General features: G+C 50.1%; 1 protein-coding gene across 2 annotated transcripts in view; it reads left to right on the top strand.

Annotated features, from left to right (window-relative positions):
* Positions 1–24,504, top strand: part of LOC135817917 (E3 ubiquitin-protein ligase TRIM33-like) — a 36,976-nt gene that overhangs the window by 2,292 nt on the left and 10,180 nt on the right. Inside the window, exons 2-3 of one of the 2 annotated variants that reach the window (XM_065331220.1) lie at positions 2,083–3,015; positions 3,976–4,885. In XM_065331220.1, coding sequence (XP_065187292.1) covers positions 2,083–3,015; positions 3,976–4,392 — 1,350 coding nt within the window. In that variant the 3' untranslated portion in view covers positions 4,393–4,885. Of the gene's footprint in view, positions 1–2,082; positions 3,016–3,975; positions 4,886–24,504 lie in introns of those variants that run through there. The other variant, XM_065331219.1, reaches the window with a different exon arrangement.

Raw genomic sequence — 24,504 nt, 5'->3', positions numbered from 1 at the left:
GTCAACTTACGACAAACTTTGCCCCGTCCGTCGCATCTGCGTACCATCCTTCAGCAAACCCAAACCTCAACCCTGGCTGACTCCTCACCTGCGATATCTTTTACAGCAGCGTAAGCATTTGCACAGAAAGGTTCGGTCACGTCCCTCTGATCAACAACTAATGCAACGGTACCGGGCAGTGAGAAGGGAAGGGACACTTCTGAACAGGCGCCTGAAGTCGGAGTTCCTAATGCAACAGTTCAGAAACATGAAGCGTGACCCCAGAGGCCAGTGGTGTCTCTTAAATAAGCTCTCTGGTCGAGCCACCACGAAATCCACCCCTGCAGCGCCACTTCCAGCACTCACTGCAACATTTGCGGCAGTTGTCCACGACCCAGCCAGGCCAGGAGTGTTGCAGATACCAGCCGACAGGGATCCGACAGCACCTAGCACCCTGACTGACTTCACCTTGGTCAACACTGAAACAGTTGAGGCTCTACTGACTACTCTAAACTCCCACAAGGCCGCGGGTTCGGATGGCATTCCTCCCTGCATCTTAAAGTCATGCAAAGCAAATATCACGGCCTCACTAACATCCATAATCAATCAGTCCCTACTTTCTGGCGTTTTTCCAGCCTCTTACAAGCATGCACACGTGTGCCCACTCTTCAAGTCCGGGGACAAACTTGCAGCCACCAACCACCGGCCAATATCTCTGCTGCCCGTTGCCTCCAAGATATTGGAGAAGGTTGTCCACCGGCAGATTACTGAATTCTTCCGTGACCACCCAGAGCTGTCCGCCTTGCCGCTGGAGCAGTTTGCGTACCGTCCAAAGCACAGTTGCGAAGATGCCCTCGCTGTTTCCATAGACAGGTGGACAAGAGCACTGGACAATGGCCAGCGATGCGCGATACTGTTCGCAGATATGAGCAAGGCTTTCGACCGTGTACAGCATCAACAACTGGTCAACGAGCTGGCTGACGTAGGGCTAGGCGGCTCGGTGCTGAAGTGGTTCGCGGACTATCTGTCCTCCAGAAGTCAACAAGTCGTGGTCAATGGGGAGCGTGGTGGGACTGTGCCCTGCACCAGGGGAGTTCCGCAAGGGTCCGTCCTTGGCCCCCTCCTCTTTTGCGTCTACATCCGCAAGGTTCCACAGATTGTTCGGAACAGTATTTCTCAGCTCTATGCCGATGACATCGCCTTTTTCGTCATTGGAACGGACCTCTCTGTCATGCTGCGAAAGCTTCAGGATGACCTTAGCGCTCTGGAGCTCTACCTTGATGACAAAGGACTTCTCATGAACCCTGACAAGACGCAGTTCCTGGTCCTTCGGCGCCCACGCCAACCTGTGCCGCATCTACCAATCCCCCTAGTTTGTAAAGGCAAGCCCCTCACCCCTGCAGCCACCGTGAAGTATCTCGGACTACTCATCGACGAGCATCTCACCTTCCAGCCGCAAGTCGAGAAGGTCTGCGGTGCGGTGTTCGGCAAGATTGCCGCCTTCAGACATGGCCGAAAAAACCTAACACCTGAAGCGAAGAGGACGTTCTATTTATCCATTGTGCAATCGACTCTCGACTATGCCAGTAACGCTTATCTGCACTGTCTCAGCGCCACCCTGTTCAATAAAATCGTGACGGTCAGTCACATAGCAATGAAGAAAGTTTTTGGGTTTGACCGTATGATGTCTACTGAAATTGTTCTCCGCAAATATCATCTCTATTCTTTTGAACAGCGCACAAATCTTAAACTCTATGTTTTCGTGTACCGCTGCTTGACCCCACATCTTGCTAGTCCCCTTCTCCAATCCTTGTTCCAGCTTAGGGCTGCTGTGCCTGGACACCAGGCTCGCACGCGCGGCCAGGCACAGCGCGCATTAGTTCTTCCGCCTGTTTCTACGCAATATGGCATGCGTTCTATTTCTTTCCTGGCGGCAGACAGATGGAATGCTCTTCCCACTGACTGCCGTCAGGCCCCGTCTCTTACTCTGTATGTAAACATGGTAAAAATTCACCTAGGGTTCCCAGTAAAAAGGCAACGCCTGTTGGGACTCCCCTAGTAAAATAATAAAATCTACTACTACTACTACTACTACATTCACACAAGAAAGATCATCAAGTCTTGGATATAGCCAGTGCTGGTCAAAAGACTCGGGATACGCTAGCAGATAAGCTTGGCAGCAGTACATCAACATGTGATGGTGTTACAAGCCAAGCGTTGTACAATGTTCAAACCAATATTGAAAAGCTAAACAACCAAACAGAGCAGGCCTCGGCAAAAGTCACGGAGTTCTCCAAACTGTTGGTCGAGGCAGCTGAGAAGCGTCAGAATGAACTCCTTGCTGAGCTGGATGACTTGCGATATAAGAAGATACTGTCATTGGAGAAACAGCGAAGTCGACTTCAGGAGTGTCTGTCACAAGAAGAGACTGCCGCACACATTGTGAAATCATTCGCTGACGATGTTGACCTGCTCCACATATGGACATGGGTCGACGAGTCGTTGAACAAAGCAATGCGAACAGCTGAAGAAGACACAGTTCCATGTGTGTCCAGTGGGCTTGTGTTTGCCAGCACTGACATCACACAACTACTGAATGACATTGGCAAGTCTGGTACTGTACTGGATGTAGCTGATCATGCTGTACTGAATTGTCCAGAAGACGTCACGACTCACGATGATGTCACACTCACGGTTGAAGTGATGTCGTCACCAACTGATGATGCTGTCACTGAGAGTGCTACCAGTATTAGCAGTGCCGTAAGAAGGATTACTATCCCAGTTTGCAGTGTCAGCAGGGATCAACTCGACAGCGTTGGACTGGAGATTTCCGTACGCAACCTTGATGACGACGGAGAATTTCATCCTGTGCGCACACGGTTTGAATCATTACCTGGATGTGTGGAGATGGGATTTGATCGATTGCAAGCTGGCACATACTCTGTATCAGCGACGATTGGCTGCAGGCACTTGCAAGGCAGTCCACAACAACTCCTGGTAAAATCTACTGAGGCTGATAGAAGGCAACATAATACGGTAAGGTTCAAAGAAACAAACTGGCAGTATTCCACAGCTCTAGCCAGGTCAAAAATTGGGGGGGGGGGGGGGGGGTGGGAAGCGCAAACAGTTACCCCGTAACCCATTGATCAAATTTCAAAATAACTGTCTGGCAATGCGAAGTGGAATGTACAGGACGAACACCTGACTTCACCCCAGACAAATATTCCTTTATGAACCCTCTAGTGTATAATGCTGACTATCGACTGCATTTCCGTTGAATTCCATTAAAAAAACACAGAAATCGGAAAATGAGTGGGGGGGGGGGGGGGAGGGGGTCGACACCTTTTCACAGGGGGGGGGGGGGGGGGGGAGGGGAAGCTGCGACCCCCCCTCCTGTGAAGAAGTGCCGGACCCCCCCCCCCCCTTACCTTCCTTTGGCCAGAACCCTGGTATTCCCTCCCCCACCCCCGTGCACACACATTTTTCTCTCTTTCAATGCATCGAGTACTCATCTGTTTGAGGAGTTGGCAAGGGCAAAATTCCGAAGAAAATTTGACTGTCACCACCTGGACTCGAACCAGGGACTTTCGCTTGTATAGGCCAGCAATGCTCGAACTAAGAAGTTATCGTATATTCTTCCTCCAAGAATAGACCTTACAAATTTTCTTCTGACTTTTTAACTCACAGTTCTTGCTATTCGAAATGCTAGTCTCTACAGTTATTCCGAGTTTCTCCTTGTCAAGGTATGAACAATGCCAGCACTTTGCAACAGTTTCAGTGTTGATATTTCATCAACTTTATTATAGAAGTTGCAGTCCTTTGCCACTTTCGGCATTCCCTGCATTATCCCTGAAGAGGAGGGAAAAATTCAATCCTATGAGAAGTGTGCGTTCTTGACATTGCACGGATGCCTGTGATCTTCACCTGGCTTTTAAAATATTACGTGGCTCTGGCATTTATAAAAAAATTCTTTTCTGTCAATTATCGTGCTTGTAGGCCTGCGAAGTCAACCAACCTGAACAGATGCAGCACCAGCAGCCATACCAGCAGGAGTGGCAGCGGCCATACCAGCAGGAGCGGGAGCAACCATACCAGCAGGAGCGGCAGCAGCCATACCAGCAGGAGCGGGAGCAGCCATACCAGCAGAAGCGGGAGCAGCCATACCAGCAGAAGCGGCAGCAGCCATACCAGCAGGAGCGGGAGCAGCCATACCAGCAGGAGCGGGAGCAGCCATACCGGCAGGAGCGGCAGCAGCCATACCAGCAGAAGCGGGAGCAACCATACCAGCAGGAGCGGCAGCAGCCATACCAGCAGGAGCGGGAGCAACCATACCAGCAGGAGCGGCAGCAGCCATACCAGCAGGAGCGGGAGCAGCCATACCAGCAGAAGCGGGAGCAGCCATACCAGCAGTAGCGGGAGCAGCCATACCAGCAGAAGCGGCAGCAGCCATACCAGCAGGAGCGGGAGCAGCCATACCAGCAGGAGCGGGAGCAGCCATACCGGCAGGAGCGGCAGCAGCCATACCAGCAGAAGCGGCAGCAGCCATACCAGCAGGAGCGGGAGCAGCCATACCAGGAGTACCACCAGAAGCGCAGGTGCAGCGGCAGAAAGTGCGGCGGCGGCAGGCGAGGCAGCAAATAACAGTAGCACCACTGAGGTCGGCAGCGGTACCAGAACCGCTGAAGCGAGAAACAAAAAACTGCTGCAGGGGCAGTGGAAACAGAGCCAGATAACGCATCCACAGCAGCGACGGAAGACACTTCAGGCTACAGGTCATATTAGACCGTGGTCGGTCCACTAATACCACACCCCAGTGCATCATACGAGAGTTCCTCTCGGAGCATCTTCAAGAAACCCCGCACAGGGGCAGACAACACTGATGGCGTATGTATGTATGTATATTTTTATTTGAATTCGCAAGTACACACGGGCTACAAGCCCAATTACATGGAAGCGAATGCCATAATGAGGCCAATTAAGAAAAAAAAAAGGTGGAGGAAGGAGGAGGACGGTAGCAAAGCAACAGGGAGGACAAGTCAGGACCAAAATCAACAATTGCACAAATGTGAGAGCACCTGAGACCGAGGGTACCTGTGGAGCGATAAAATGCCAAGCAAACAGAAGAAAGGAAATCGCAAGCCAATACACGCTAAACTGCACTTGAGTTAGAATGAAGGGGAAAACCGGAGCTCAAGAAAATTATAACGTACAAAGTCATAATAAGAAGTCAACTGGATGAGAAGTAGCACAAGCAAACATTTCCTGACAACGAGAGGGGCTGTAACTACAGCCACAGCAGTAGCTGCTGTAGCAGCAGCAGCAGCAGCAGCAGCAGCAGCAGCAGCAAAAACAACAACAACAACAACAACAGCAACAGCAGCAGAAGCAGCGCCGTGCAGACTACAACAACAACAACAACAACAACAACAACAACAACAACAACAACAACAACAACAACAACAACAACAACAACAACAACAACAACAACAACAACAACAACAACAACAACAACAACAACAGCAACAACAACAACAACAGCAGCAGCAACAACAACAACAGCAGCAGCAGCGCCGTGCAGACTACTCCAAGGGGAGTATGGGACTGTGAACACAGAAGGCGGTAGAATTCACGGAGTTTGCAGATCTAGCCCGCCAGCGTGAAGGGCAGTGCAGCTACGGCGAATTCACTGGGACGATTGAGTAGGCGAACTTCGCTGGGGAGGGTGTTCCAGAGGATGGCACCACAGTGCGATGGACGGGATGTCCCTGCTGCTGACCGGGCTAGCGGCAGGCGCAAACCCTGTCCTTGCTGGAGGCGGGTGGTGTTTCCATGAGCACTTCGAAACTTGTCCTGGAGGGCTGGGCTGGCTCGATTGTGCTGGCAACGCCACACAAACCTCAGCATCTTCTGCTTGTGCAGCTCCTGAATGCTGTAGAGCTGCAAGCTGGTCAGGAGGGGTTGAGCATGAGAGCGGGGTGGCTGGCCAAACACTGCCCTGGCAGCTCGGTTCTGGAGAACTTGCAAGCGAGAGACTTGCTCCTGTCGCAGGCAGGCGAAAAATGCTGTCGACCCGTACAGCAGATCAGGCATGATGATGGACTTCATGAACTGTGTACGGGCCTTCAGACTTAATGCTCGCCTAGATCGCCAGAGCGCCCCGATCTTCTGCGATACTTTCTTGGCGATGCTGTCCACGTGTTTCTGCCAGTTGAGGGAGCTGTCCAGCAGAACTCCGAGGTACTTCGCAGTGCTTGCTGCTGGCAAACTAGTCCCATTGCAATTTACAGGAATGGCTTCACTGTGCATTCTCAGGACTTGGCTCTTCGTGGAGTTCAGGATGAGGTTGCGATCCTCTAGCCAGTCAGCCACTGCAGACACTGCCCGGGTAAGCGCCGCGGAGCATTCAGTAGGCAGCCGGTGGCTGAAGTACAAGCCAATATCATCCGCTAACTGTACTGTGGGCACTTCACCAGCAACCTCTGGTATGCCGCGCGTGTATACACTGAACAAGATTGGTCCTAAAACGGATCCCTGTGGAACACCGCATGTGCATGCATTACAGGGTCCGTCCTGGGTTCCAATGCGCACTTGCTGGGTTCGATGGCTGAGATAGTTGGCAAACCAACTTAATGCCGTTCCAGAAACGCCAATGTCGAACAAGTCCTGCAGCAGCGTAGGGTGACTGACTTTGTCAAACGCCTTTGACATGTCAAGTAGGCAGATGCAGCAAGGCAATGCAGAGTCCTTTGCAGTGAGAACACCATCCGTTAGTAGCACAAGTGCATCTTCAGTGGAGTGATCCTTCCTGAAGGCAAATTGGGTCGGTGGTAGAACATTGTGTTCATCGAGAAATGCCACAAGCTGCCGCTGCACGAGCTTCTCTAGCAGCTTTGAGGCAATCGGCAGCAGGGATACTGGACGATAGTTCCCAGGGGATGTTGGGTCTCCAGACTTGTACAGAGGCCGGACCAGGGCCTTCTTGAAGGCAGAAGGTACAATGCCCGTTTCAAGAGACTCATTGAAGATCCGTGTGAGGGATGGCGTGAGGATATCACTGCAGGATTTGAGAAGCAGCCCAGGTATTCCATCACTGCCAGTTGCCTTCTACGGAATTATCGCTTGCAGAAGCTTGTTCACAGCAGCATAAGATGCTGGTCCCAGACAGCTGAGTGAGTGTTCAGCTGGGGGTCCATTCGGTAATGGCAAGTGGGCTGGCCGATCAGGGTCAGTTACAATGTTGCTAAATGCCACGCTGACCTTGTTCACATCACATGCAGGGTCTTGGTTGCTTCCTCCTCTGCCAGTGATGGAGTTTAACAGGGACCACATCTTCCTTGGATTGCGATTGTTGACAACACATTCATCACTGAAGTACTGGTTTTTCCTCCGTCTGACAAGGTTTGCTGCCGCCGTTCGAGCACGTTTGTACTGGTGGAATAATGCTATGTTAGCCCGGTCTCGCAGCCATCTTCGGTGCAGCCTGTTCTTTGCCATCATTAGCTGGTAAGTGTCTCTGTTAAGCCATGGCCTTCTTCTGGAACGCTTCTTAACTGGGGTCATCGGGGCATGATGGTCCAGTACACGCATTATGCTAGCGTGCCAAGTGGACCACATATCGTCGACGCTCGCATGTGGAGGAAAAATGTGAAGGTCTGCTGCAAGCAGGTCAGCGCGGAGAGCTGCTATATCCACTCTGTGCAGCTGCCTAGTGAGGAGGGAACTCGCTGGCTGGCTTACTTCAGTAGCACAGCTGAGTGAAGCACTCACAGCAAAGTGATCGCTGATGTCACATGGTACGATGTTCCAGGATGTTAAGCTGGCATGGTTGACCAAGACTAGATCTAGTATGGTTCCACGCACACATTGGGGCAGAACACGAGTTGGTGCTGTCACGACGTTCTGCAGTCCATAGCTTCCACACGTGTCATGCATGTGGCGCAATTGTGGGCCAGGAGAAACTGGGTCAGCATTTACATTGAAGTCGCCCATTATAGTGACCGATCCGGTGTTGTTGGTGGCTGCCTGTAAGACAGTCTCTAGTCTGGGCCAGAACGCAACTGTTTCACTTGGCGGCCGGTTCACACACCCTAAGAGATGAGGCGCTCGGGCACCTTTAAGCTCGATCCAGGTGCACTCTACATCATCCGCCGTCAAATCCGGGCGAGGCTTCACGGGGAGGGTCGACCTGAAGTAGATACATGTTCCACCTCCTCTTCCACCGGCACGGTCCTGACGGGCAATACTGAAGTTTGGGATCCGGATTTCTCCATCAGACACTGTGCCATCAAGCCATGTTTCAGCAACACCGACTATGTCCCAGCACTGGTCCGCGATCAGCTGCTCCAGGGCGTCGACTTTGTGCCGAAGGCTACAAATGTTGATAAAGCCAAAGCGTACCCAGGAATTTGCTGGGGCGCCTTGATGGGACCGTGGTGTAAATGGTATGACATTAGGGTTGAGATGTCTAGTGAAAAGACCCGGAATAGATGGGGCGGCATTAGGATTAGGTTCGAGTCCTGTTGGAGAATTAGGGTCACGCAGTGCTGCCATCATTCTTTATCACTGGTCGGATCTGTGGTGGAATGTTTCCCATTGCTGCTGCCAAGATTGTCTTGTGATGCTGCATTCTGATGTGGGTCACGGTCTTTAAACTGCCATGGTCTGGCGTACACAGGTCTTGGCCAGAAGTTTGGGGATACAACAAGCAAGAGGGCACTTGCTTCAACCATTAGTCGTGCTGACACCTTTCCATTTTCTGCTCTGTGCATGCTGCAGTCATGCACAGTGGTCTCTGCTCCAGCCTTGGCTGACCTTTGTTTCACGAAAGCTGCTAGACTCTCCTCAGTGCAGGACTCGCTCAGATTCCCAACGTACAACATGGCTTTCTTTGGCCTGGGTGGCTCCGCTGACACCAACTGCCAACTGTCATCTGCAATGACATCCAGGATGGCTTTACTTCTTCCTTCATTGCGCTTGGCCTGCTGGAGCTTGGAGCCTTTACCTGCTGCAGGGTGTGTAGCTTCCTGATCACTGCTTTCAGTGTCGTCAGTGTCACTGACGCTATCACAGACGCTACGGTGTGCAGTTGTAGTACTCATACAGTTACTGGGGTCATTGGTGCCCGTAGCTGCACGGCCAGCTTTCCTGGCTGAGCGTCTACGGGATGTCTTGCTCGTACGCTGGCACTGGGCCTGGGGAGAGACACTCGCCGAAACAATGGCGGCTTCTTTCATTGAAACAACATCCTCACTGAGTGCATTCACTTGCTTCGTCAACAGATCGATCTTGTTCAGCAGGCGTGTCTCCCGGTCGGCCGACTGTGACACGAGGGAGGACAGTGTTGTGACTAGTTCTACGACAGAAGTCTCAATTCCTGGGAGGGAACTCAACAGTTTGATCTCCGACTCGGTCATCCCGCGAATGGCGGTTTTTCCAGATCGGGACATCTCGGCCCACTAAATGCTACTGCTAGGCTGCTACCTAATGAACTATCTATTACTAATTAACTATCCAGTACCTACCCTTCTCCAGACCGGCCTACTGCCGGCTGGCTACTGCAAAACCTGCGAAAACTGCGGAGCTCAAAAAAGCTAACTGCATTCGCGTGTTGATGGTTCACAACGTAAAGCACAACAAATCACTCTAATTGTGCATTCAGCCCTTTTCCGAGAGCATATTTGCAAAACAAATCAGTGTTCAATTGTCCGTCAACTCCAACACAGCACCTAACACAATTGAACATGTAGTCAAATAATCTACGTGGAGATAATAATTAAAATAAATAATAATATTATTGTTATAAACTACACATACACATATATATCAAACAAGTAACGTAGTTGCGTGATGTCGGCGGCCTTCATCCTATTCATAGCTATACTACAAACATAGTCATTGCACATAACTTCTCCACCTCCCAAATGGTCCCATTGCTGCATGCGAATAACTGACATTTCATTAAAGGGGAAGTTAAGGCAAAAATTAAAATTTCACCAGTTGTAGTCTGCGGGGTGCTGAGTCGAATGGTCGTGGTCCGAGGAAGCTGAGACGCTCCCTTCCTACTTGAATCCCAATCGAACTCGCGCACTTCCACCGAAACTGGGTGACTGCGCCCTACGAGATGGGGATTTGTATGCAAAATGTCACTAAAAGCGCCATTTCCTTCTTATAAAAGCACGGATGACCGCGATTGGCCCATATGTTGTAGTCTTTTGGACGCTGAGTCGACTGGTTTTGGTCCGAAAAGGCTGCGATGCAGCGTTCGCCCCTAATTCCCAATCGAACATGGTTGAACAAGCGGTCACGTGCTCCTGCGTACACCAGTCACCTGGTCACCGTGCCTGCAGGGTACAACTTACAGCCTGTTTTGACCTTTTTTGGGTGCAGTCCTGTCACTCGAGTTGAACCTTGGTGTGAAAGTTGTCGCCTGCTGGCGTGGTGACCAGGTGATTTTGGCACCCAGGAGCACGTGACCGTTTCTTCAACCATGTTCGATTGGGAATAAAGGAGGAACGCTGCATCGCAGCCTTTTCGGACCAAAACCAGTCGACTCAGCGTCCAAAGGACTACAACATATGGGCCAATCGCGGTCATCCGTGCTTTTATAAGAACGAAATGGCGCTTTTAGTGACATTTTGCATACAAATCCCCATCTCGTAGGGCGCAGTCACCCAGTTTCGGTGGAAGTGCGCGAGTTCGATTGGGATTCAAGTAGGAAGGGAGCGTCTCAGCTTTCTCGGACCAAGACCATTCGACTCAGCACCCCGAAGACTACAACTGGTGAAATTTTAATTTTTGCCTTAACTTCCCCTTTAAGCTTCGAGCCTGACCTATCATATCATCAGGTTGAAGTTCCAGAGAACTAGACTTGAAGAAAAAGGTCCCGTACATTTTACTTTTGGATTGGGTAATAGTATGGTGATGGCATGCGAACACTGTGTAGACTAAATCCAGGTGTGAATATGTGAGGGGGTCTATGAATCGCAAGTAGTTAGTGTCCTTGTGTGTGTGTGTGTGTGTGTGTGCGTGTGTGTGTGTGACTTTTCTTTCATTCTCCTGGGTGGTTACCAGGTTACCAACAGCCAGTGCATACCGGAGTATCTGGTGTGATGTGTGTGTGTGAAAAAAAGAAAGAAGAAAAAAGAAAGAAAAAATGAAAAGACGAAAAATTAGGGATTCACTGGTAGTCCATCGGCCAAGTCTCAAAATCGAAAGTGGTGATGCACTGAGCTTCCAACTAAACGCGACCATACCCAGCACGTAGAGAATATATCAGAGAACACTATTCCGTTTGTTGGACGTGCCGAATTCAGTCCAGGGCGTCGATACGAAGCGTTCTTCGTCGCCGAGTTTTTTACTGTGCGCTCCATTTGAGAGTGCGCAGAGTTCTGATCGAGAGTTTTTTGAGCAGATTTTCAAATTTTTGAGGCTGTCAGCTGACAGCTGTCAACCCTAAATGGCACTTAGTATGTGACAGGCAATAGGTTTTGGTGCCTCCGTATGCCTTCTAATAAGTTCTATCTTCCTTCGTTTCACTTCGCCCACCACCTCAGGAGATGACAGCGTACCTGCACTAGTCAGCTCTCGCTAACCCTGTCTCTCTTTCTCCGTCTTAGCGCTCGTCATTCGTGTCCTACTGCTGGGGCGAGCTTGATACTGTTGTGTCGTATTTTTTAGGCGGTAATCATCTAGTTTAGGGTCCCAAATTATTTCACACTTTCCCAGTGTTCTGTGTACTTTCTGTGTACGTGAGAGCGTGTCAACCCCAGAAATTTGCAAATCAAGATCAAAAACACAGTAGCTGTTGATATGGATTTTTTTCATCAGAACCGATCAGACAGGGTACTGCTGATGAATGCTGCGGAGCAGGTAGCCGAAGGTGTTTCGTTCCTCTCGAACTCTTTGCCTCCACACGAACTCGCAGAGGTAGGTTGGAAACAACTCGCGAGACGTGCCGAAGGCGAAGTTGCGTTGAGCTGGCGCTTTGCACGCATCCACATATTCTCGACATTATTGGTATGGATGCTCTTGACATAGTGGCAAGGTCTGCATCTCCAGCGAAACCCATCGTGGCTTTCCTGCCTCCTAGTGAGGCCACATCGCGCACCACATGTGTCACAGAGCATTTCGTTCCTGATAAAGCGCCGAGCGGCAAGGAACTCGAGTTGGCCAAGTTGGGTCCTGGAAAAGATCGGCACAAGGGTGAACACGGTCCACTGCTCCATCAAAATTGCATCATTATTTTAGTATGTCTCCCTGAGGGACATTCCGTATCGGCGCACCGGGACGCCCAGCCATTATCACAAAGTCAAAGGAAACAACTCTAACTAGGACACAAAACTTCGAAACACACTCAAGCACGCTCTCACGTACACAGACAGTACAGACAACACTGGGAAAGTGCGAAATAATTTGGGACCCTAAAGTAGATGATTACCTTTTAGGCAATAGTGGCTGTTGTTCGCGTGACGATCAGGATTTATGGAGAAAGACGACGACTCGTCAAGTTCCCATGCAGCCACAGACGGCGTAGCAATTCTTACCGCCAACCCTTCGAGCAACGGAACCGACCTGAGTTGGAAATCGTGTCTGTGTAATTGTGCCACGATACGGATGAAACACACAGGCTCACATGTGACGAGATGAAGATAATCTCAACAGGCTGACGGAAATCCAACAGGCTCACGGGAACGCTGCAGTTATGGTCGGAGACGCGGAGTTATTTAGTCACTGGTAAATGTTGCATCGAGTGCTGTGTGCTCTAACACAGTTGTAAAAATCATGAAAAAGCGAAAATAATGCAATGGTGGGGCTGAGTGGTGTTCTGTGGAGGAGACGTCGCTGTCTCAGTATTCAACGCCGGACCCTGTATTTCAAGTCTGTGGTCATGCTCGATCATAAGTTCCTGTATGGCTCCAGTGCCTTCTCAGCATTGTTGGCGGGTAAGCACCTGGATCGTGTCCAAGTACTGCGGCTCTGGTGGCTTGAGGGTTGTACGGGTGCTCGCCGTGCACCCCTGCCGGCAATCTGCTAGTGAAGCTCGGTACCTACTGTGTCTGGGAGATTTTCATCCAGAAGCTGATATACCTAGGCTGGAGCTGCTGCTACTCCTGTGCTAGCCCTCAACCACTGGCGCTCCTACTCGGCTCCAGTGTGGGCCATTAACCACCCTGCCCGATTTCGCACTGTTGCTATTCCACAGCATTTAACTCTGAGGTCAGACCTTGATCCCTCCCACCATATGCTATCTGTCTGTCTGCCTCTCTCTCACACACAGATGTGCGCGCATACATACAAACACACATGCACACACACACATGCACACACAGTGACACAAACATACACATAGCCAACTTCTCTGTGTTTGGTGATCATCATCTGTTTTCTGATGTGCAAGCTCACCTCTGATGCCGATTACTTCCTTGCTTAGACCCGGTCTGCTATTAGACCAGTCTGCTCTCCCTTCACTCGCTTGTAAATCCTACTTGGAGCAGTAAGGTTGTGTCACTGCTCCTACTGATGTCATTGTTGTGAAAGCAATATGATCGCCATTGGTGGTAATTTTCCACCGTGCATGAATCATTAACAATCATCATCTATGTGTCACGACCTAACCATCCTCGTAACTCCCCTCATCGTGACTAGTGCTGTACCGTTGAAACCTACTTTGCTTCAGTGTATATTCGCTCCAAAGCTCTTGTTTTGTTGCATAGTGATCTGACGCAGTGTGCTATAGCCTATCGGGTAATATGGATAAGATTAGTACAGTCGGCATCGCCTATCGAGTGACCAGGTACATGTATAAGGATACTAGTACATGTATACCGGCTTAACGATATTGGAACACAAATAGCACTATGTGTGCAATATTCCTTTCTAAGCTCACGCTGTGCGGTGCAGATAGGTCATGTGTCGTTGCCAACTTGCCGCATGTGCATGTGCAGCAGGAAGGCACCACATGTCGACTACTACTTATACTGTACAGCATTGTGTGCTTACATGCATCTACGGCCTTGTGGATGCAATTGAGTCTCACATACATGTACATGAAATATTGCGTGTAGTGCGGCATCAGTTAACATACAGTGGCTAAATATTTTTCTCGCAATAATGACCGTATTCACCACAAGTGTGTTTATGTCCAGAGCCAACTCAAGTCCTGTATTATTTATGACCATGACAACAAGATTTCCGGGCTGAAATTCTTCTATGACAGGCATGAACACTTGCCTTACAATTGTTCGTGATTGTACGAAGTACATATTCGCTGTTGCATCAATTTTGCACCATTTACATTGTAGTGCCACTAGTGGTATCACCTGCATGCGTATTGAGTCAAACAAGGTTACCTCTGTATAATTATGCTTATCGTGGCTATCAAGAGCTTCGATGCAAATTCCCAGCTGACGAATGGTGTCCAGCTTGTGTTCAGCTCAGCTGGCACTCACAACTCATAATAATTGCGTTCTAGACGCCAGATGAGATGTTTCAGTTACAATGTAGACAAAACGTCCGTGTTCAAGAAAGCCGTCACTTCATCTTCTGTCCATCCTCAATAGCACGTTCAAGCAAATACGTCTGAAACACAGTAGCGACAATCCGACAGCGGCGACACGCCGTCTTCTCCGAATGAGCTTCTACCGTTCTAATTCAGATTCCCCCAAAAATGTCAAAATAAATAATAGATTTCCACCAAGCTCGCTAGAATCTTGCGAAACGTCAACATGCAGGCATTTCAAGTGTTCGAGCGTGCGTAGATTCTGCTCAGCGGCTCAAGAACATTCGCCAAGCGAAAAAAAGTCGATGAGAAAGATGTAATGGTGGACGAAATTACGAAAATCGGAAGAAGGTATTCGACCCAGTTCGACTATCCTGGACTGGATTGGCAACGTCCAACAATCGGATTCGTATTCTATGGGGTCTCATGAGCTAGTGTGCCCAAGGGCGTTTAGTTGGAGCTTCAGTGCATCACCTTCGCCGAAAGAGGCCCTTTCTGAGATTTGGCCGATGGACTATGGCCAGAAAAAGCCACTTCATAGCTGTGTGGTGTAGACCAGGCTGAATAGTGGCGGTCAATTCTTCAGCCTTGCAAGCTGTTGAATTGTGCAATCCCAGCACAAGCTGCTATGGCTTCTGCTGTAGCATCGCTAGCTATCACCACCTCCGGCGATGGGCGTCCAATGGTCCAATGGTGTGTGTGTGTGTGTGTGTGTGTGTGTGTGTGTGTGTGTGTGTGTGTGTGTGTGTGTATGTGTGTGTGTGTGTGTGTGTGTGTGTGTGTATGTGTGTGTGTGTGTGTGTGTGTGTGTGTGTGTGTGTGTGTGTGTGTGTGTGTGTGTGTGTGTGTGTGTGTGTGTGTGTGTGTGTGTGTGTGTGTGTGTGTGTCATGCACCAACCCAATAGACATTCTTTTTTCCATATGGAGGCGTCCGAGAGTTGGTGTCGGTGGAGCCAGAGTGATTGGAAATTTGTGTAGTATCTCAATGGCGCTGTCACGATTGGGAAGTGGCAAACCCGGCTTTATGGGTGGTTGTTACACTCTCATGTGGAACATCTGGACTAGAAGGAGATGGTGCCTCGCTCACAAATTCCACCAGAATTCAGGCTTGCTTCTTCAGATACTTGCTTTTTGACATTAGTGGTGTTTTGAAAGTATTGAAATTATTGAATGACTACTACAACATAGCTCAGTGGGTAGAGCATCGCTGGCCTCAAGCCAGGTTCGAGTCCTGGTGGTGACCGTCAATGCTTCTGCGGCCGCTAGCTACACTGCGCTACACTGTTCGCACGCTTCGCGTGCTCAGGGCAGCGCTGCTCCGCAGCGCTTCAGCGTGACACAAAAACACACGTCACAGGTGCCTCTTCTCTATAAGGAGCGTGACACACAGACACACGTCACAGGTGCCTCTTCTCTATAAGTATAAGGAGCGTGACACACAGACACACGTCACAGGTGCCTCTTCTTTATAAGTAAAGATGACATAGATGAACTCTACTTCTCTTGTATGTCATAAAACCCAAAAATAATTGAATATAAAATAAAGTTGTGAACGGGTCCATTCGGCTGTTCAACAATGCAACAGTCTCTGCACCTCTTCTCCTCCATGCGCATGCGCAGCTGTCAGAAGGAATATCATCAGTAACAGTACTTGAAGTACCCGTAACCTCTTTTGTTGAATTGTTAGTGTGTGCAATGGCTGCTAAGGGTAGCCGGCTGAGAGCGCATGGAGGAGAAGAGAAGAAGAGATTGTTGCATAATTCAATATTGACAAGAATAATACAAAATCAAAAGAATTGGCTCGAGCCTTCATGGCAGGCCACCAACGTTATGTCGATTGTGAGCTAAGGTATATCAGGGAGGCAATTTAAACCTGCCTGGGGCCTGGGCTACACGTTTGGAAAGAGCAAGGAGTCGTCAAATGTCATAATGTTACGACTCTGCATGGTGGAGAGTAGCGTAGGCCAGACTGGTGCATCTATGCTATCATGGTGTAGAAGTTTCTGGTTCCTTCACGGTTTATTTCATAGGTCTGCAATGTTGACATTTTAACCATATCCTTATTATTATTATTATTATTATTGTTGTGACATTTCTATTAGGGTAAACTAAGGGCAAACAGAATGGTATCATGTGAATGCTCGCCAAGTACATGTATGTGGGAAGGTCAGGTAGAAACGATGAGTGTGGAATTAATTTTGAGATACTGGTAGAATTAGAATTTCAAATTTGAACTTCACGGAGAATTTCAAAGTGTTTAGGAAATTAGAGGCCACATGCCACGTATCTGGCTTGCAAGTGTTGAGTTTCGGAGAGAAAAGAGCAGTACGTGGTAGAATTAGAGCCCGATTAATCTGGCCTTGGGCTCAGTGCTGGGTTGTGACGGTTTCCGTGCAATGATTTCTACGGTCAGTGTTTTCCATAATTTCACTTGCGTTTTCCAGATGCTCGGACGTTATCGCCGCTTTTCGTGACGCTCAACTGCAGCACCAGCCCGTCATCTCATAATTATACAGAGTGTGATGCCTTTAATGTTCTGCACGTGACGATGTCCAAGACGGTGGGTGGCACTTCGAATATCACGCTCACTGAGTTACCTCAACTGGCTCAAGAGCCGAGACAGTTCATTAACCAAGACCGTGTGGAATCCGCATCTATTATAAATACCACTCATATGGCCCAGTTCTCATATTTCGTTGGCTATCCCCATTGAGCAGGACTGTTGTTCGGCACTGCCCTTGCCGCCTAACACTGCTTCACTCCTTGCCTTCTAACTCTTCTCTTTCTACACTTCCCGGAACCTCTCACTCCTCCTTGTCATTGCTTCCTTTTTTCTTCTTCTCTATCTTCACCCTATCTCTGATGCGTGCTGTTGGTATTGAGGCGGAGACCATAATCATTCTTGGTTTTTCCCTTCCTTCTGTGCTATCCGTTCTTGTCATTTTCTTGGTTTTTTCTTCCTTGTGAGTGGGTGTGTGATTCTTTAAAAAAATTCACGGTTCGCGTGAGACTCGGCTGGAAGCCGAGTTTTCCGCATCCGCCGTGGGAACGCCACCACCCTCTAGGATCAAAGGCGCAGATGCAGCGCCTAAACGGTGGGAGGTGAGTAGATCAGACCCACCACCAAGTGGTCAAAGACCGAAATCCCATTAGCTGCATCCATGTTACCCTCGTGCCAGGCCACGAGTTCCCAATTAACTGTGGGTCGCAGCACGGCTGGAAAAATTCCTTCCGCTTCCAAGCAGGACTTGAACCTGGTACCCTCTGATTCTCAATCAAGGTCTTAGACCATCCCACTATGCCTGCCTGCCTGTCACTGTGTGATTCTTTAGTATTAAAAAAAATGGATACAGTGGAAGCCACACACTGGCAGCAGTATATTTACGCAGAGTGTAGCGCCAAGAAGATGCAAGTTAGGCCTCGGTCACACATGCACTTTTTTTGGCGGTTCCGCCAAAGCGTAGCTTACGCTTCCGCCGTTGCCTCGGCAACGGCGGAGGCGTAAGTTACGCTTTGGCGGAAAGTTTGGATTTCGCTACGCCAAAAATATGCGAGCGGAACCTCCGCTATCGCGGATCCGCTTTGGCGGAACCTGCGTGGTGATGGCTTTGGAGTTTGGTGTGCTAGTTCTGCGCTGAGTTCTGGTGTTGTTTGGTTGCCGTTTGGTATTCAGTTTTCATATTGTTCTTCTTTGCCTATGTACTGTACGTTCTGGAGATCTCGCAAACGATACTGCATCGTTATGAGTGGATAGTTGGTGAGGGATCCGTCTCCCAACTCATTGGCCCCGATCGCGGACGATCTCCAACTCTCTCCTTCTCTCTCCAAGCAATGCGTCCACCAGAGTATGCAACACTAGGACTGCAACCAGGGAGTAGTAGAGTACTCTGCCACACCCTCACTGCAACTGCAGGCATCCACGCAGTCGCTGGGGTCGATGATGGATCATGGAGGAGGCAACGACACCCTGCTATAAAACTATTTGATATTGATGTAAACTAAACTAAGGCCACCCTTTCTTTTTTCGTTGTTTAACGTCCGCGCCCGCGTACCTTTTTGCCTCCGACCGGAAAAAAACAAGAAAGTAGTAGTACCAATAATATGCGAAGTTGTAAATACATGATTGTGTAGTTTCACAGTGTGCCGATCATGACCTTAAACTTATAATCTTGCCTCCCGGGCATGCCTTTGTCTTGTGTTCTTTTTCTTTTTTTGTTGGCTTTTAAATATCGTACGGTTTGTGTCCTAGTAAAAATCCAGATGTAATGAATTCATGACATGCTAACTCCATGCTATGTACCTGTTTCGTTGGATTCATCAGGCATGTGCTCCAATGTACCATCAAAGAGTGTTGTTCTATGCCTGCAAGTGCCGTTAGACCGAGAAATATTGTATATATCACATGCTTTACTGGTCAAAATGTTTGATTGGGGTTTCCAGTTTTTGGAATGGGCTTTTGTTTTTTTTCCGCCCTCCCGCGTACCTTTTCGCGAAAAAAAGGACGTTAAACAATGAATTAACAAAGGTTGGCCTAATATTCAAATACACCTGGACTGGGCCGCAGTGAATGTGCCCCAAATCAACGAGTGTACTTGACAGGAGACATTCAGCAGCATGTCAGCGATCCACGATAGCTCTACTTGTACTAGCGAAGGTCGCTTCAACTCGGACAAGAAGGAGGCAACAACACCCTGCTATACAACTATTTGGATTTGATATTGGGTAATCATCTAGTTTAGGGTCCCAAATTATTTCGCACTTTCCCAGTGTTCTCTGTACTTTCTATGTACTTTCTGTGTACGTGAGAGCAAATTTGCAAATCGAGATCAAAAACACAGTAGCTGTTGATATGGATTTTTTTCATCAGAACCGATCAGACAGGGTACTGCTGATGAATGCTGCGGAGCAGGGAGCCGAAGGTGTTTCGTTCCTCTCGAACTCTTTGCCTCCACACGAACTCGCAGAGGTAGGTTGGAAACAACTCGCGAGACGTGCCGAAGTTGCGTTGAGCTGGCGCTTTGCACGCATCCACATATTCTCGACATTGTTGGTATGGATGCTCTTGACATAGTGGCAAGGTCTCCATCTCCAGCGAAACCCATCGTGGCTTTCCTGCCTCCTACTAGTGAGGCCACATCGCGCCACATGTGTCACAGAGCAGATAAAGCGCCGAGCAGCAAGGAACTCGAGTTGGCCAAGTTGGGTCCTGGAAAAGATCGGCACAAGGGTGAACACGGTCCACTGCTCCATCAAAATTTCATCATTATTTAGTATGTCTCCCTGAGGGACGGCATTCCGTATCGGCGCACCGGGACGCCCAGCCATTATCACAAAGTCAAAGGAAACAACTCTAAGGACACAAAACTTCGAAACACACTCAAGCACGCTCTCACGTACACAGAAAGTACAGAGAACACTGGGAAAGTGCGAAATAATTTGGGACCCTAAACTAGATGATTACCTGATATTGATGTAAACCAAACTAGTAATAATAATTCAAATACACCTGTACTGGGCCGCAGTCAATGCGCCCCAAATCCACGAGTGTACTTGACAGGAGACATTCAGCAGCCTGTCAGCGATCCACGATAGCTCTACTTGTACAACTACAAGCGAGGGCGCTTCAACTCTGACAAGAACATCTAAAATTTCATAGGTCGTGCTGCATTTGCATTCTCTCCGCCAAAGCGGAGCGTTGAGGAGCACAGTAGTCTACATGTATGTGTGACCGTTGCATCGTGTGGTCCGCCAAAGCGGCTGCGGTAGTTCCGCTTTTCGCCTCCGCAAAAGCGGTGCAAGCTTTTCATGTGTGACCGCGGCCTTACATGTACATGTATGTCACCTCTATGCAGAGTACATGTGTGTGTGTGTGTGTGTGTGTGTGTGTGTGTGTGTGTGTGTGTCTTGCTCTTGAGCAGGACGGTTTGAATTTTTTGAGCTCTTCCGTATCTGGTCTTCTTTACCGTTTCATAGCTGGGCTTTGCCCAGCGGGGCAGCTCTGGGCCCTCCAGAGTTGTCCTTAGTTCTGCACTAGGCAGGTTCATCGGGGAGTGGGTTCACGGCACAGTCGCCAGGACAAATTATTTTTGATATTGTCACGGCTGTGTCGTCCACTCTCCGCCATTCGCAGTGGGTTGGCGACCCCTCGGATGTGTATCTCTTTAGCTACGACGCGACCCGAGTCATGTGTCGGGGGCAGAAGCGGAGAGACGAAGACGAAGAATATCCGCTTTGCGACGTGGAACGTCCGAACGCTTGTCAATGCTGACGGCTCTGTCGAGACTGCCGCTCGTCGGGGGCGCGTGAGCGAGGATAGAAAGATAAATTTAGTAGTCCGCGAGGCCGAGCGCTTGGGTCTGGAGGCAATTGGACTGCAGGAGACGAAATGGTTCGGCGCTGCGTCGTACTCTGTTGGTGATGCGTTGGTTATATCGTCGGGTCGACCTCTGCCGACTGAGAATTTCACTCGTGGAGAAGGAGTCGCCGTCTTGTTGAGGCGGCGTGCCAGAGCGGCGTTTGAGCGCGGAGGCTCGCAGCAGAGTGCTGTCTCGTCCAGACTTATGACATGTAAGTTGAAGTTTCCTCTGTGTACTGGCACCCAGCGGCAGTGCCCTGCTGAGAGAGCCTCTGTGTGGGTACATCTGGTTGTTTGTTATGCACCCACGTTCCGGGCCAGTCGATCAGTGAAGGACGCATTCTATACAGATTTGCAGCAGACTGTCATGGCTGTTCCTCTCTCAGATCATTTGATCGTCCTTGGGGACTTCAATGCACGTGTGGGTTCTGCTGTTGAGCCTCAGTCTTCTGGTTTGTGGCGGGATGTCCATGGAGGCTTTGGCATTGGTGAGCGCAATGATGCTGGGATGGAGTTGTTGGATTTCTCGTTACGCAATAACCTGACCATCTGCAACACCCATTTCCGGAAGAGGATGATACATCTGGCTACGTGGCGGCACCCGAGATCCCAACGTTGGCATTGTATTGATTATGTACTTGTCCGTGTAAGTCAGATGCAGTATGTTGTGGATACCCATGTGATTCGCGGTGCAGAGTGCAGTACTGACCACAATCTCTTGTGTATGACGTATTGCCTGCCAGGGAGGATTGTGCCCGGCCGAAATCAGAATCAAAAGCGCAGGAACCGGCGGTTTGCGGTTCAGGAGCTGCTGACTGTGCCAGGTATGACTGACGAGAGGCGGGAGTTAGTCGAGTGCACCCGAGCGGAGTATGGCCACTGTTTGTCTGGTGGCTTGGAGAACTTTGATGCTGGCGGACTCATCGAGGAGCAGTGGTCCTGTATTAAGAAGGCTATAACGTCATCAGCTAAGGCGGCAATCGGGCATGAGAGGCGTAGCAGTCCTGACTGGTTTGTCCAGAGTGCGGCCACATTGGAGCCTATTCTGAAGGCCCGGAATGATTTGTATCGGAAATGTCACTCTGGTTCCCGGGCGGATTTGGTTGCCTACAGGGAGGCCCATGGTGAGGCCCGTGCGGCTGTTCGTTCCGCAAAGGAGAGTTGGCTCAGTAAACAAGCTGACATCGTGGAGGCTGAGCGGTTTAATACCAAGAGTGCCTGGGCTGCCATTCGGGCGATTCAGCGATGCTTTGGGGGCATCACACCCATGAAGGTGCAATCCATCCAGGACACCGATGGCATTGTATGCACGTCGTTGGAGGCCATCTCGTCCAGGTGGTATGAACACTTTTCAAACGTCCTTAATATCAGGAGCCTCTATGACTTGGACGTTTTCGGTACGCTGGAGGTCAGGCCCATCGACGAGGAGCTCGCCATCCCTCCATCTCCTGAGGAAGTTGGTCGAGCTATACGTGCAATGGCTAATGGCAAGGCAGCTGGCGCATCGGGGATCCTGCCCGAACTTGTGAAGTATGGCTCCAGTGAGCTGCATGAATGTTTGCTGGCCTTGCTTTTGACTGTCTGGTCCACAGGTGGTGTTCCTCAGGAGTGGCGGAATGCCCAGCTGGTGCCAATCCCAAAGCGTGGAGATCTATCGCTCTGTGACAATTGGCGTGGGATCTCTCTTTTGGAGGTGGTGGGCAAGATGGCTGGTCGCTTGATACAGAACCGCCTTCAATCCAGGGCCGAGCATCTCCTCCCGGAGTCTCAGTGCGGATTTCGACCCAACCGTGGCTGTGCTGATGCTGTGTTTACTGTCCGGCAACTGGTGGAAAAGGCATACGAGCATCGTACAAAAATATTTTGTATCTTCGTGGACTTGAGAAAGGCATATGATTCTGTGCCTAGGGCTGCACTGTATCGTGCTCTTTCTGTCCTTGGTATTCCTCCGACTCTCCTCAAGGTCATTGAGTCATTTCATGATGGCATGGTGGCGGAGGTGCGTGTGCCTGGAGGTGTCACGGATGAAATTCGTGTGGAGAACGGCCTGAGGCAGGGGTGTGTAATGGCCCCAATCCTCTTTAACCTCTATCTGGCTCTGGTGGTGGAACGTTGGCGGTCTGTTCTCGCTGATCGTGACCCAGACATTGGCATCCAATTTCACTATCGCTTGGATGGCCAGTTATTCAACCCAGCACGACGAACCCGTACCTATCAGCAGACCGCTGTTGTTGATGTTGAGTATGCGGACGATGCAAACTTTGTAGTTGGTTCGCGGGAGCATGCTGTGTTGGCCTTGACGGCGTTCCAGGATGTTTCTGCTGAATTTGGCCTCACTGTGAGTATACCCAAGACCAAGTTTATGGTGGCTGGTGTTGGTGTTACTTCAGTTGACACTGCTGGCATTCCGCTTCATGGACAGGTGGTGGAAAATGTTTCCTCCTTCGTTTATCTGGGTTCTGTCATCACTCCGGATGCGCGTTCTGCGGGAGACGTTTCGAGGCGTTTGTCACTCGCCTCGCGTGCCTTTGGATCGCTTCAGGATGTGTTTGCTAATCGTGATCTTTCACTCCATGTGAAGCGCCGATTGTATAACGCCTGTGTGATGACAGTGCTACTGTATGCTTCGGAGTGCTGGTGCCCTTTGCAGGGTGACCTCCGGCGCCTCGATAGTTTCCACCACCAATGCATCCGTAGCATCTTGTGTGTTTCGCGAACACAACAGTGGGAGGAACGCATCACCAATGAGCAGCTCCGAGAGATGTGGGGTGATACATCGCTATTGTCCTCCCGGCTTCGGAAGCGGAGGCTTGAATGGCTTGGCCATGTGGCCCGCATGTCGGACGTTCGTGTGCCCAAGCAGCTGTTGTTTGGCTTCCTACCGTCGCCTCGGCCTGCGTGTGGTCCCCGTCGTCGCTGGAGGGATGTGATTTCGGCTGATCTTCGGCACATCGGCATTGAACATCTAGCTTGGTATGGGATTGCTCAGGATCGATCTGCCTGGCGGGTGTCTGCCGTTGGGCCGAGCCTCGGCGGTCCTTCCCATGACCAATCTCAACGGGTGGACTGTCTTATCTGCCACCGTTCGTTTCGTCGGCCAGGTGACAAAGCAAGACACAAGTGTAGCGCAGAACGAAGTCTCCCCATCCAGGGACAGCGTGGTGCTGTGCAGTGTGGTACATGCAGGAGGTGGTTTCACTCTCGTGGTGGCTTGCGTGTACATCATTGTTTGCCCCTGGAACCATCGGAAGCGTCCGCGCCGGCATCACCTATTCCGCTCAACGTCCCAGCTTCTCTCTTGTGTGTGACATGCAATCGGCAGTTCAAGTCAGTGCCTGGTTTCAGACGTCACAAGTGCGACCGTGGCCATCGAGCAACCAAGTCTGATAGAGCGTCGTATGGTGTTCGCTGTTCTCGCTGCAGCCGTCAGTTCCGTCGACAGAGTGACCTGAGTCGTCATCTCCGTTTCTGCTCCTGACAATGACTCTGGCTCCTTTCGGAGTGGTGTGGCCCTTGTGGCAACCAAGCTACAGTAGTAGTAGTGTGTGTGTGTGTGTGTGTATGGGGGGGGGGGGGGTACAACTATGCACATCACGGAGAAGAAGCAGTAAAAGGCTGTTGTTGTTGTTGTTGGAATGGAGGAAGCCCGGCAGAGGAAGGACCACTTGTTTTG

This window comes from Sycon ciliatum, chromosome 5 (assembly GCF_964019385.1).
Source record: "Sycon ciliatum chromosome 5, ocSycCili1.1, whole genome shotgun sequence".
NCBI classification, from domain to species: Eukaryota; Metazoa; Porifera; class Calcarea; order Leucosolenida; family Sycettidae; genus Sycon; species Sycon ciliatum.
The sequence above is the reverse complement of the archived record's forward strand: the minus strand, read 5'-3'. Positions and strand labels throughout refer to the sequence as shown.